General features: G+C 49.8%; 1 protein-coding gene across 1 annotated transcript in view; it reads right to left on the reverse strand.

Moving 5' to 3' along the window:
• Positions 1–15,087, reverse strand: part of ADAMTS7 (ADAM metallopeptidase with thrombospondin type 1 motif 7) — a 752,931-nt gene that overhangs the window by 134,940 nt on the left and 602,904 nt on the right. Inside the window, exon 18 of the mRNA XM_069624204.1 lies at positions 1,398–1,611. Within this exon, the coding sequence (XP_069480305.1) occupies positions 1,398–1,611 (214 nt within the window). The remainder of the gene's footprint in view (positions 1–1,397; positions 1,612–15,087) is intronic.

Below are 15,087 nucleotides of genomic sequence, written 5' to 3' on the forward strand. Positions count from 1 at the left end.
ATCTCCTTTTCTTTCTAATCAGATTTTTGCGCCTTAATTCTACTCCTATGCAAATGATGCCAAATTTCTTTCCAAATTGGATAACAACTCCTTTTCCACCACATATATCTTCTTCCGATACAAGGAAGCAATCTGTTCCTGGATAAAGACCCCTTTGCTAAAACTGAACAGAGATGAGATGGAAGTCCTGGTGATCAAACACTGTGTCAACTGCTGAGCCCCTCATTCTGGCCCCTTCTGTATGGAGCCTGCTACTTTTCCAGAAATGAGAAATCCTGGTTTGTGACTCTATGACAGTCTGTTACTGACTCACAAAGGCCAACCAGGTTGTCAGCTCATGTATCTTCCACTTCCCCAACTGAAAAGAGTTCTGCAGTATCTAATGTTGTCTGGCAAAGTTAGCATCATCAACATCTATGTCATTAGCCTCTAGCATGGCGCCTCCACGCCTCTCATCCATGAGGTCCAGAGAACCACTGCCCATCTGCTGCTCCAACTCTGTAAATGTGACCAACGCTTCCATGCATTCGCAACCGTGTATTAGCTTCCAGTGATACAAAAAATATGAATAGAAACCCCTGCCTCGTTTGCAGTGCCATCTATCATGTGGGCCCCTGTTCCCAATTTGGGCACTTCCGCCTGAATCCTCCATTAGCCCTGGTCTAATCTCCTACAAAACCTGCTGCTGGCTGAGCCTTCTCCACCAAACACCTAACCCCTGCCTCTCTAGCAGCACATCAGAGCCATTGATAATCACCTGGCTTTCTGCAAGTCCGTTAAAACTGTACTCTTTAATGTGTAATCATTCTATTGTACCACCTCATTTTGCCTCTTAGCACTATAAGACCAGTTTTGTAATTTATGTTTGTACTTTACACATTCACCAAATAATAAAATTAAATAAAGTATTTAACCAACGATGACTATAGAGCATAATAGACGGCCACAAGGTCCCTGAAATCATTTGCCTGGAGTCCAAGAGCCCATTAGCGTTTCATCTATCCTCTTGGGGGGGTCCGGTGGGTGTGTGTGTGTGTGTATGTGTTACCAGTACAGCAATGCCAGGGGTTGATGAAATTCAGAGAGAGGATGAATTACCATTTGTTTATTGGGTTCCATAGCCAGAACATAGTGAATGGTGGAGGGCAAACACATGGCAATTGGCAGATTTGAAAGCGCATTAATGCGGAAATGTGTTGTCAGGGCTTTGGTTAGCAGTTAGCGCTCTATGATCAGTTTTCTGGAGAGTAGCGAGCATTCTTTCACCAACACATAACAGAAAGGGAGTCCCTCTGGGTCCAATGCCTTGCGTGTATCAGTGTGGTGGACTCTACAGGAACCTCTCACTTATGCACAATCCATTCACTCCCTTTGCACACTCCTTACATGTGTCTTACCTCAGACCAGTTTCCAGCTCCCCAGTCTGATGGGCATGGGGTTTCACGGTTGCAGGGGGCACTGGATTCCGGCTTGGGCAAGTGCTGACACTCGGTGGCTGGTAGGGCTCTCTGCTCATCCAGCCCGACGCTCTGGATGCAGAGGGCGGCTCTCTGCACGATACCCGTCTCCCCACATGTAGTGGAACATGCCTGCCATTCGCCGACCCACCACCTGCGCAGGAATACAAAGGCAGAATCAGACAGCCACATTTACTAGAAGAACTGGTGCCCCTCCCCCTTGATATTGAGAAGGGGCAGAATGTAAGAACTGGAATGTGCTGGGCCCCTACAGACACATGGGGATGTTCAAACTGGGAGTGCAGGTGATCACGCTGAGACTGGGCATGTGTAGACTGGAAGCAGAGGCGTTGCTAGGGGGGGGCTAAGGGGGCTATAGCCCCTGGTCTTTTGGTTGTAGCCCCGGATAGAATCTCAGGAGCTACAGCCAAAAGGCTAGCTAGCCCCGGACCTTTTCCAGACCTAGCAACACCCCTGACTGGAAGTACTACATCCCCTTCAAAAAATTTGATGCAAATGCATCAAGTCACGCTTCCCGGGTCACGATACTGCCCACTGGGAAATCCTTGGGCAGCATTGCCTTCATTTCTTCCTATCTGTGAGTTCACAGAAGTGGACAATCAAAGGAAAATCAGTCTAACCTCACCCCGGACGGAGCAGTGTGGCCCGAACGTACCCTCTTCCCAATCTAAGCTCTACGAACACACACATATATGCCAGTATGCCCTGTTCAATCAGGGATATACTAGTTCAGTCCTACTTTTAACTTTTCGTTCTAGGATTTTTAGTCTTGGGTTTATTATGGGGAAATCCAATATAACAATTCCCAGAATAAGATGCTAAAATCAGGATTACATTAGCATCTCTCAGAATGAGGCAGCCTCTGTGCATGTGTAACGCCCAGCCCAAATGGGCCCTGTCAGTTGGGGGTTATATATTGGTAGAGAAATAAATAACAGGACACCGTTTGTTATAATAACATCTCTATAAACTGTGCATGTGTTTGACATTGGATTTACCTGACTGTATGGCGTTCCCCACCATGGGGGACACAGGGAACACCTGACTGTGGGACACTGGGCAGGACTTCCCTGCCCAGAACTATAGACTTACCTGGGTAATGCTTTGGGGAAGAAGAGAACCATTGGAGAGTGACAGTTAAAAGAAGGAGAGCCAGGAGAAAGGCAGCGACATCAGAGAAGAGTGCAAAAAGGACTGAAAGGAATGAGAGAGCTGCCTTCCATGGGGTGTTGCAGCCTTGAGTAGCCCCCAAGGGCCTCTTGGAGGGGGGCCGGGCAGCGTATGTCAGCTGCAGCCAGGTGCCTGGCATGAAAAGGCGCGAACTGAAGCCCCAGGCCGCCTTGGTAATTGAAAAGGCCCGCGCCTGGGGGCGCATGTGCGGGGCAGTCCCGAAGACGCGAGCATGATCTGGGAGGCAGTGGCCCACCTGGTGGCCAACCCGGGCAGGCCAGAATGTGCGGTGCGGCCAGGGTGAAGATAACGCTGCAGTCCAGGGCCGCGCTTGGCGGCGACCCGAACCGGAGCGTGGCCTGACAGCAACAGGCTGCCCGGGGGCCATTCCTGGCAGCCCGGAGATTAGAGAAGTCCTGGCCCACATGCACGGTCGGTGTGGCCAGTCTGAAAATCATGGCCATGCGGGTAAGTCCACCCGCCCCATGGCCAGGCGGGGCTGGGTTGTGAAGAAGAAGAAGCCCCAATGAAAACGGAATCACCAGCACTGCAGGGGGGGGCTTGCACGCTACCTGCTCTTCCCCGGGGCCAGACGGGAAGAGCGGTGAAAGACTTAAGAGAAGCTGGGCTTGCATCACTTCTGGTACGGCTGGGGCTTTGCGCGGGATGCCGGCAGTGAAGGAAGGCCCCGTCTGGGTGGGCAGGACCTGGGCGGGGCCCAAGTTAGACCTCTCTGCCTGCCTGCAATGAAAGCACCACCATGGAGGAAATAGATTAAAGGACTTTCAGAGCCCTGAGACTTCTCCTACTCTGGAAGTGTACCACCACAGAGGAAAATGAAGAGCTCACAAAGCCCTCTTCAATAGAAGCACCACCACAAAGGAAAATTGGAATATTGGCTCATAAAGTCCTGTCAAGGACTCCGGGCTGCCACAGCCCAATGACATTAAAACCGCCACCACGAGCCGGTGGCACAATCAGTGAAAACCTGGAGTTGCAGTGCAACTGGAAAGCAGGGATAATCCCGAAATTCTGGTCAGCCGGGGCCGTGCTAGAAGGGACCCAAAAATGGTGGCCGCCTAGTGCCGGAGAAAGAGGAGGGTCGTGGCAAGGGCTCGCCGGCACCAGAAGCGAGCAGAGTGGTGGAAGGGCAGGAGAGGCAGCGCGCCTGGACCTGACCCGGGCTGATATCGAGGGTGAGGCCAGGTGCAGAGTGCCCTGTGACAGTGGGGAGGCTCCTTGCCTCCCCATCCAGCAGAGCTGCTTCCCCAATCGGGGACACAGGTACAAGAGAGCCTGCAGTGAGGCCACCAACAGCAGTGGTGGGCTGTGTATCGCCCTGCCGTCAGAAGGAGAGAGCCGGATCGTGTGGCTCTGGGGGGGGGGTAGAGAGAGAGCTATGGGATTGGATCCAAGCCTGAGGCAGACAGGAGTTAAAGTGAGCAGTAGCACAGCCTGAACAGGGCTGCCGGCTCCACGAACAACATGGAGACATTGCTGTGAGAAGGCAGCCACCAATAATCCTGTAAAGAAAGCAAGACCACATTGGCCCGAGGGGCCCCACTAGACACATCAAAGATTTAATAAACAGCAGACAATTGGCAGTGACACTGAGGAAGACAGCCACATGGTCGGAGGCACTGCACACAGCGCCCTGATGCAATAATCAGCTTGCGGGCTGGACAGACCACCATTCCGGGAGCCTGTGTGGAGGAGGAGGATAGAGCCCTCTCATAGCACACCACATCTGGGACACAGCCCAGGGCAGAAGCACTCCCACGGGTACCAGGAGAGGGAGAACTGGTCTTGGGTGATTGAGTGCCCCTCCACCCACCCCAACCCTGGCCACCAGGGGCAGGAGTCTCACACTACCAGTGGTGGCAGCTGTTGAGTGGGAGAAGGTGGATCTAAGTGCCAGGAGTGTGGATGGCACCCCCTGGCTACTGTGGCACAGCACTGAGGCGGCAACTGACAGCCATGTAAAAACCTACAGAGATGACCAAAGACAAGGTGAGGAAGCCTGGCAACCAGACCAAAATGAATGCCTACACCACAGTGGGCGCGGCAGGGGGGAGGAGTAGGAGGCAGGATGAAACGATGATACAGCGAGCCCAACACAGGATATCCTGAGGGCAATCCAGGAGGCAAATAGGAAAGATGCGGTGGGCATAGGTGTAGGGCACCTCCGGCATGACCTCCAGAATATGTCCACCAGAGTTCAGGAAGTTGAATAGCGCATTTAGGCGGCCGAGGGCACCATCACACCATTATAGAGAGACACCCAAGCTCTGCTAAAGAGAACGGTGCTCTTGGAAAGCCAGATGTAGGACACAGACGGGCAATCCCGCTTACGCCTGAGTGGCCTACCGGAGAAGGCAGAGGGCGCTTCAATGGAACTGTTGCTGGAGAAGTGGATTCAGGAGTGGATGGGGCCTCAGGGACTGTCACAGTTTTTCTCAATTGGGCACGCACACAGGGTCCCCGGGCGGGAGCCTCCCCTGGGGGCTCCACTAAGACAAGTGATTGCCAAACTGTTAAATTATCCTGACAGGGACGTCATCATCCAGGTGGTGCGCAGGAAGGGCCCACTGGACTACAACGGAGCAGCAGTAATGGCGGTGTACCCAGACATTACTAAAGAAGTCAAAAAAGTCAGGCAATCCTTTGCTGCAGTGAGGAGGAAACTCAGAGAGAAAGGTGTAAAGTATGCAATGATGTACCCTGCCACCAGCCGCGTCTGCGGCACATAGGGGTGCGCTTTTTCACCATGCCCTCTGAAGCCTGAGACTGGGCTGAAACACTTACCTGTCAACCAGAAGATCGACCGCAGCGGGCGGTGCCAGGCAAGGCTTGAGCAGGGCACCCCAGAACGGGGACCCCAGGAGGCATAGGACCCACGGGCAATCGCTGACTGACAACAAATAAGAAGCAACCTGCCGGAGGACTGGGAAACATGGCCTGCAAGTACTGTATTGTCATGCTGTTTGCTGGGTACATAGCAGTAAAGTATCCGACGTATTTGACATTAATACAACGACTGTTCAACAAGCAATAGGTAAACTGAAGAGATCTCATGCCCCGGGACCAGACGGCCTGACAAATGTTCTCTTGCAAGAAAACATTACACAATGGACGGAAATCCTGACAGCTCTATTTAAGCGAATAATAAAAAATCAAGAAATCCTGTTGTCGTGGAAAAAAGCAATTGTAATACCAATTTTCAAAAAAGATCTGAGATCTAGTCCTACGAACTATCGACCAATTGCTTTACTCGATGTTACAGGGAAGTTATTTGCTACCTTCATCTGTAAAGCACTCAGTCAATGGAGTATAGAATCCAACAATCGTGACATCTGGCAAAGCGGCTTCGTACGAGGCCTGGGAACAACATTACATCTTTTTATATTAAACATCTTAAAAGCCCATACCCAACGAAATAAAGGCAAAAAAATATATGCTGCCTTTATCGATCTAACTGAAGCGTTTGACCGAGTCAGCTAAAATTGAGGAAATGTCCACAGGCAATTGTTAAAAAAAAAAATTCAAGAACTGTTTTTGAACACCTCGATTCAAGTTCGCCTTGATCGGGATGGGACATTAACAAAACCCATACAAACCAACAAGGGCTTAAAACAAGGCTGATCTGTTTGAATTTTTTTTATAGCAGATATTGAATATGCATTCCAACACATTAGATGCATCCCCCAAAAAATTGGAAGCACTTTCATGAATCGGCTTTTATATGTGGACTACATTGTCCTATTAGATCAAACTTATGTAGGATTGCAAAGGCAACTGAATGCATTCCATCATTATGTGCAATCCAATGGGCTCCAAATTAATCCGACCAAATCCAGAATAATGATCTTTGGCGAGAAAATCATCACCTCTAGAAATAAAATTAATAAGTGGACAATCAATGATGAGAACATCCCACAAGTAACTGTGTTCATCTACCTTGGGGTATGTTTGAACACAAGCCAGAGCGATAAACCAAGACTTGACCAACTAATAAACAAAGCTATTAATCTAGCTAGTCATGGCAGGATTCTATTAAAACGGTATTGTGAATTCTCGCTCAGACCATTGATCGTTTTTTACCGCTCAAAAGTCATACCCATACTTACTTATGGTGCAGAGACAGTTTTCACATTTCATGAGTACAACTGGACAGTCGTGGAAGGACTTTTTAGGAAACGAGTGCTCCGTCTGCCTTTAGGAATGCCAATCCAAGCTTTACGCATGGAACTGGGCCTCACGTCTCTCCAAGCAATCATCTTATGAAAATCCTTGGCCTTGTACCAGAAATGTGTTGACTCGCCAAAAAAAAGTGGATTCATATCTATAAACATAGTTTTAACATCTAATCAAGAACCCACTTTACAAGAATGGCATTGAATATGTCTGGAAACTTTGATCGACTGAACGAAACTCAAGATACATTGTGTAACAACCCAGACAAAGTTAAGAAGAAGCATAATACTAGAGACTGGATCAAAACACAGAATGATCGACAAAAACTGACAAAACATGGCAGACCGTTTGTGGATTGTCAGGTTGCTGAATACAATCCCAAAGTATCTAGAAACTTTCACGAATGCTCTATTCAGAGACCAATATCTAAGATTCTGGTTGAATCTCTTCCCTGCTCGTGACATTATCAATGCAAGATCCATAATTAATCAGCAATGCAGATTATGTCACTCACCCAAAAATAAAGAATCACTGAAACATTTAGTCTTGTACTGTCCAGCAGTGAATAATACAAGATATCAACTAATGTCGGAAATGACTGCTAGCTATGCTAACAAATCTGCTGTAGAATGGTGGCTGATTTTGCTCAAAGACAACATCTATGTATTAGCCTAGCTTTGGTGAAATTTCTGTTGGCTATTTTCAAGAAAATTAATGATGATTGCATTCATTGATAGATACTGATATTTTCATGAGTGCTGTCTGAATATGCATTAGGTCTACAATTAACATCGAAGTCTTCATGTATGATTTAAAACTAGCAAAGTCAAGCATTTTTGTGTATGATCGGGACGTTTTTCTGTTTGTTTTTCTATTTGTTTTAAGGCAAAAGGTTTGTAATTACTAAACCAAATAAAAGCCTTATAACATTTTTTTTTAATTAAAAAGTAAAGTATCAAGTCTGACAAAGGCTGGAGTGTGAGAGTAGGGGTAGAGTGACTAACAGGCGCAGCCCCCCAAATCAGATACCATCTTCTGCTGTTGAGGGGTGGCTCAGTAATAAAATGAGGGACCGACAGATGCTTCTATTTTGGGAGACGTATAGGGTGTGATGGGGGAAGTTCACAAAGAGGGTCGTGGGTGGTTGGGGACTGTTGGGGGGGAGTTACGAGTTTACAGCACAATGTGGTATGACCGCTAAAATGTTACGGCACAATGTGGTATGACCGCTAATAAGTTGAGTCCATGGGTTGCCCTGTCCAGTGACCCCTGGAGGTCGCACAGTAAACAGGATAGGGGCGGAACACAGATCGCTAAGATGCCTGACGTGGAACGTCAAAGGCATGCTCAATAAAATCAAGAGGAGCTTGGTAATGCGCAACATCAGAGACCAGAAGGCGGAAAGAGTCCTACTGCAGGAAACGCACCTGATGGGAACAATATGCTGGTGCCTTGGGAAAGGACAGGATCATGCGGTGGAACACTGAGGCTTTCAGAGACTCCTGGGGGGTGGCAATAATGGTGCATAAATCTGTACCCCTACAAGTCAGTAAAGTGCTCAGGAATGGAGGGGGGGCGGTATGTGGGAATCATGGCGAACCTGTGGAGAGAAACAGTCTTAATTATAAGTATTTATACACCTCCACCACTACAAGCCGCCCTCTTGGAGGAGATACCAACACTCCTAGTGACATATGGGACGGAGATTACAGTGGTGGGTGGCGACTTTAAAGATGTCTTAGAATAGGGGCCTAAACAGATGGTCCTGGGGAGTAATTCTCCAGGAGTGGGGGGGGGGACACGTACCAAGTTGGCATAATTCCTAGCGGCGGAGGGGCTGCGAGACATGTGGAAGGATTTACACCCGACCAGATACACTTTTCCTACCACTCCAGGGCTCATGATTCCCGGTTGAGGCTAGATGACATGCTGTTGCCCTGCATTACACTACACAGGGTGGTGAAGGCGCAGTATTTGCCATGGGGCTATAAGACCACACCCCACTCTTCATCCGATTAGAAGGGAAAGCGAGAGCCGGGAGGGTGGAATGGAGATGGAACACATATCATTTGGGGAATGAGATGATTAGGGAGAATATCTGGGAAGGATCTGAGGAGTACTTCACCCTGAACACAGATATGGTGGCTAGTAGTGGAAAGCTATGGGAAGCATATAAAACAGTGATAAGGGGGGGTCGGGCGATGCGCAATAGGGAAACACATAATGGGGAGGCGGGCCAAATCACAGGAAAAAGAGGAGGAGGTGGAAGACGCAGAGAGGTGCGATGCTCGCACGCCACCGGTGAAAACCAAACGGGAACTCGCGAAGGCAGAAAGGGAATATAAGGAGGTGGCAACGGATAAAGCCTGACAGGCTCACCTGGTCAAGCGGGTTCAGGTGTATTACTTAGGGGACAAGGGGGACGCATGCTCGCATTGGCTGGAGAGGAGGTTATTACTCTGATGAATCATTATTAAACAATGAAGGGGAAAACTGAATCGGGGCAAGGGGCTGGTATGCAGAAAGGGGATGTGTTTGCCTGTTTAAAAAAGTTAACAAGGTTTTATATAAAAGCCCACAAGGGTAACAAGACTCCCCCTCCGGTAAACTGTGCCTTATTTAAGATCTGGAACTCAGTATTGTGGTCCAACTCCTGAATGAATAACCTTTTCATTTCCAGGTTGATCAGCGCCACACAAGAGCAGCAGGTCTGGGACGGTGTAGGAGTGTCGGTGTGATCCGATTCTGGGCAGAAGTATTTTCAATCCTGTGCTCTGGGCCAAAAAAACAAAACAGAGGCCACACATACACAGACAGTGCGACTCAATAGAGGGGAGACGATAGACAAACAGGAAAGGGCATGGGAGTTGGCGTCCGTAGGGAGAAACCTGCGGTGTTCTGTTCTGTGGCCTGCACACCTGGCTTCCATTGAGGCCCCGCCCACTAGCCCGCAGACTAACTCCTGACTACCTCCCGTGAGGTGAGAAGGGCACGGGAGTTGGCGTCCACAGGGAGTTGGGAGCTGCCAGCTCTTCGACGATTTCCCAGGATTGTTTTATTGCTTATTGTTTATTGCCGAGTCACTGAATAAGCTGTGTTGCCCCTGGAAATCTGCACAGGTGATAAGCAGATCTATCAAGTATCCAAGCAGTATCCTCGCACAGGTGAGTGACATAGGCCGTTTTTTAAAAATAAATAAAACTAATTGCTAAAACAAGAAGGAATCAAGGTGAATGGAACTTTCGTGCTGATACTGACATTCCTCTGGCCCTAAGCAATATTTGATTTCTGCAGGGCATCTGAGTATACCAAAAAAAAACAAAAAAAACAAAGGGTGCCTTTTGCTCACTTTTTTCCTCAGCATTATGGTGTTTATGTTTATTTTGTTTATATAGCGCTTTAAGCCAAAGCGCTTTACAATATAACAAGATACAATAATGGTAGAAGCAAGTTAGCAATCATGATACAAACAACAATTTAATATGTAGAAAAGTTTCCTTGGAAGTGTAGGTAAGGGAACGGAGAGAAGGAAGGGAGAGGAGGTAGAAAGGAAGAGGAGCAGTAAAGTCAGATATGAGATATAAGGTCAAGTGGATGTGAGAAGGCAGGAGAATGGAAGGTATGAGGGCCAGTGAGATGGAGGGGAGAGATGGAAGAAGGTCAAGGGGGGGACCCTAATGGCAACCTTAATCCCTTCTGTTACTTATACCGCACTGGAACGTACTTACGGTACCTCTGCCCAAACGAAAACTGCTGTGAAGAAAAATAATTGCAGTACTGGCGTCGACCCCACCTACCTCGATGTTATGTCCTGCCGAGATCATCTCCCTTAATTCAATTGGGCACCAGGAAGAAGCTTACACCCTCATTGGTGAAATAAAGCAATTCCTGTGCTCATCTAATGTTCCCGTTAGTTTGGACCCGTGGGTGAGGAGTAACTCTTTGGATAACACTGAGCCCTGTTGTATCCGCCCTGTGTCCCGCAACGCGGTGACGCAGGGCGTCTAAATAAAAGCCCCGCCCCCGCGGATGGGAGGCAGTTCCGGGCCGAGATACTAACGAGGTGTGGCGTGTCTTATTTCGCTCCTGCCGGAGCTGCGCCACTTCGTCGTACTTCCGAGGCCTCCGACGTTCTGTCTCCCCAGGCGCCGCAGCGCGGAGCCAGAACGCGCCAAGAGGAGGTCGAAACCATCCGACCACCAGGTGGGACACCAGGTGGTCATGCTGTGAAACCCGACAAAGTCCAAACTGGACTCCCGCTATGAGTCTCTCCCATGGACTGTCAGTGAGAAACAGGGGACCATGATAACTGTACAAAGAGGACACTGACAGGTGACGCGAAATGCGTTGTGGTTCAAGGCTGTGCCACGCAACCTATGGACCTATGGAGAATGTCTCCAAGAAGATGAAGACCCACAGCCGAACGAAGGAGAACCCGATCACCCTCAGGAAGAAGATGAAGTGAGTGACAGAACGTGGGATCAGTGGAGCGAACCCGACATGGGTGAGCCAGACATGGAAGGTGAGACACCCAATGAGACAGTGGGGCCCAGCTCCAGGGGTGGGAGATATGGTTTGAGAACCGTCACGAAGCCGCCAGCTCGGCTCAAAGACTATGTGTGGTAGTCAGCCCCATGAGAGGGGGAGGCCCCTTATTTGTAGCTGAAGTATTTGCAGAGATGTATGACATGTTTTGTTTGATGTTGAGTTAAGTAAAAATAAAGGAGGAATGTTGTATCCACCCTGCATCTCGCAACGCAGTGACGAAGGGCGTCTAAATAAAAGCCCCGCCCCCGCAGATGGGAGGCAGTTCCGGGCCGAGATACTAACGAGGTGTGCTGTGTCTTATTTCGCTCCTGCAGGAGCTGCGCCACTGTGGCCTACTTCCGAGGCCTCCGACGTTCTGTCTCCCCAGGCGCCGCAGCGTGGAGCCAGAACGTAACAAGCCCCTTATTACAATTGACAGGCCTATGTGCCTTCCCATGTGCAAGCCCAGTGACCCTGGACAAATGGGAAGTGCCGACCATTAGCCTTTCACCAATACTCTTGATGCACTGTCTGCTGTTGCTACACCCCCCAGTCAGTGCATACTTGCGCGGCCCCATCCATTTCCGGGTGCGGATCATGTTATGATAAAAACAGGGACATCTCCCATTGTAATTTCAATTAGGAAACATCTCCATTATATACACAATTTGTATTTCTTTTTATTTATTGTGCATTGATCAATACACTGATCTTTTACACATTTAAAATAAAGTATTCATATAAACATACAGTAACACCATTTCTCAATATAAAAACAAAACTCAAATTTGTCTATACATTTAATAGTTATCATAAAATTCTTGATTAAGACACTCTCGCTATTTTAGAGTGATACTTAATTCATCTAGCATCCTATTAGATCTCAGCAGATAAAAATATCTAATTTCCCATATTCATTGTATTCCAGACTTCCTGAGGACTGACTACATAAAAAAAACGACTTGGATATCGTGCATTTGTCATATATATGAGCTATCTGTGCACCACAGAGCAGTAATGGGACGGGTCTTACCAGCTGTAGGGAAGGCGGCTGTTAAGTTGTCAGCCCTCGGCCTGCGCGCGCGGGGGCTGGCAGAATACTGGTAGGCCGCACGGCCTGTTGCGCAGCTCCAGCGGGAGCCGAAGGATTACACACCCACACCGGTTGCTGGTCGGCCCCGGAACTGCCTCCCGAACGCGGGGGCGGGGCTTTTATTTAGGACGCCCTGCGTCACCGCGTAGCGGGACGCAGGGCGGAACTTAACATTCCTCCTTTATTATAAAACAAACAAAACATCACGCTAACTGCCAAACAACGGCGAAAGTCCAACATGAACTTACAGTCTTCAACACCCAGCTACCCTGCCATTGGGGTTCATGGCACCAGGGCACTAGTTACCACACATAGTCACTTAGCTTGGCTGGCGGTCTCGTCGTTGTTCTCAGCCTGTATCGCCCTTCTCGGGGAGCACTCCCCCTTGCTTCATTCTCTGGTTCACCTTCGCTGTTCGGGCCCTCGAGGCCGGGTGCATCCACCGGCTCCCAGGTTCCATCCCCCGCTCCTATCTCCTCAGGGATGGCCTCCGGCTCTTCTTCGCTGGGATGAGTGTCCTCGCCTTCCCGATGGCCCTCCTTATCGGTCCACAGGGTACGGGGTATGGCCTTGAACCATGACGCATTCCTCGTCACTTGACGGCGTCCTCGTGTCACAGTTACCATGGTTCCATGCCGGTTACTGACGGTCCATGGAAGTTCCTCGTACCTGGTGTCAAGTTTTGACTTGGAGGGGTTTCGTAGCATGATGACCTGGTCACCCACTTGATGATGGGACGGCCTCGCTCTCCGCTTGCCACTCATGTGTGCGTTAGCATCCCTTCTCCTTCTTTCTGTGCGTTCCTCGTTGACCGCGTCCGGGGTCCTGCTTGGGTGATGCGGGATCGAAGATCTAATGACGGTGCCGAACATGAGGTCCGCTGGTGGTATGCCGGTTGTGCTGTGGGGCGTGACCCGGTAGTTCCGGAGGAATCGGAAGAGGTCAACCTTCCAGGGGCTGGCGTTAGCCTTGGACACCCTGAGCACCTTGTTGATAGTTCTCATAAACCTTTCTACGTCCCCATTTGCCTGGGGGTGTCTTGGTGTGATATGATGATATTTAACATTGAGGTCCTGTAGATACTTTTTGAAATCCTCTCCCGTAAACGGTGGCCCGTTGTCGCTTTTGATTGAGATCGGTAGCCCGTGAGTTGCGAACATTTTTTCTAGGGCCGGAATGACCACTTCAGCTGCTGTGGATTCAACTATCTCAACTTCCGGGTATCGGGAGTGATCATCGACGGCCACCAACAGGTGGAGGCCCTCTCGTAGCTTGCAAAAGTCAATGCTGATGGCCTCCCAGCGAGAGCGGCCACGTTCTGCTGATAGGATAGGTTCCGGGTCTGGCGGGGCCCCCGTTATCTGACAGGATAGGCACGTGCTAACGAGTGTCTCGACCCGCTCCTCGATCTGGGGAAACCATACTCGGTGCCGAATACGGGCTTTTGTCCTTACCAGTCCTTGGTGTCCTTCATGCGCTAGGGCCACTATCCTGTCTTGTATTTTGAGAGGGATTACGATGCGGTTTCCTCGTAGTATCAGTCCACCTTCCGTGATTGACAAGTCTTGCCGTACTGTGAATATGCCGGACAAAAACCCTTTTGCTTCCGCTGTTCTGTTGTGCGTGTGTCTCATGAAGGTCTTCCAGTCACCGGAGAGGATGGCATCCTTCACTAAGTCACAACACGGGTCCTTGAGCGTTTCCACCTCGATTTCCTCGATGCTCACCGCCTTGGGTCTCATTGCGTGCACCACTTGACATATGTGTTCCTCCGTCTCTGCAGCTACTTGGATCTCTTGTTGGGTGGCCTCTCGCGGATGCCTGGAGAGAAAATCCGCCGGGTTTCCGCTGCCCGGTTGGTAGATGAGATCAAAGTCATATTGCTGGAGGTGTAATAACCACTTGGTGATTCGTGCCGGAGGGTGTGCTGACGTCCCCATGAAAATGGGTAGTAGGGGCTTGTGGTCCGTGATCGTCGTGAACCGACGCCCATATAAGTAGAGGTGAAAATGCCGGCACCCCCACAGCACAGCAATGGCCTCCTTTTCGATGTGTGAGTACCTTTGTTCGGTCTCTGTGAGGGCTCTCGATGCATATGCTATCGGTCTCTTTTCCCCTTCCTTCGTGACTTGCATTAGGATGGCTCCGAGCCCCACAGGGCTTGCATCCACGAACAGTTCTGTGGGCAGCTCGGTGCTATAGTAGGCCATCTTGGTGTCGGCGGAGAGGGAGTCCTTGATGCTTTCGAACGAGTCCTGGCATGTCTGCCCCCACTCCCACTTGACGTTGGCCTTGGTGAGTTCCCGCAACGGCTCAGATAGTGTGGCCAGGTTTCGGATGAACCTCCCGCAGTAGGCGGCCATGCCTAAGAAACTGCGCACTTCTGTGGGGGTCATCGGTGGGCTTGCCGCCTGAATGTCTGCGACCTTCTGCGGGTCAGGGGAGATGCCTGTGCTGCCGAACTTGTACCCGAAAAAGGTGATCTCCGATTTGAGGAACTCACACTTCTCCCGGTGTATTGTGAGCCCAGCATCTTGTAGTCTGCCCAGTAAAGCGTGAAGCCTCTTGATATGTGTTTCTTTGTCGGGGGCGTGAATCAGAATATCATCGCTCATGTTGAGGACG

The sequence above is a fragment of the Ambystoma mexicanum genome, chromosome 11 (genome assembly GCF_040938575.1).
Source record: "Ambystoma mexicanum isolate Mex_15411 chromosome 11, UKY_AmexF1_1, whole genome shotgun sequence".
In the NCBI taxonomy this organism is placed as follows: domain Eukaryota; kingdom Metazoa; phylum Chordata; class Amphibia; order Caudata; family Ambystomatidae; genus Ambystoma; species Ambystoma mexicanum.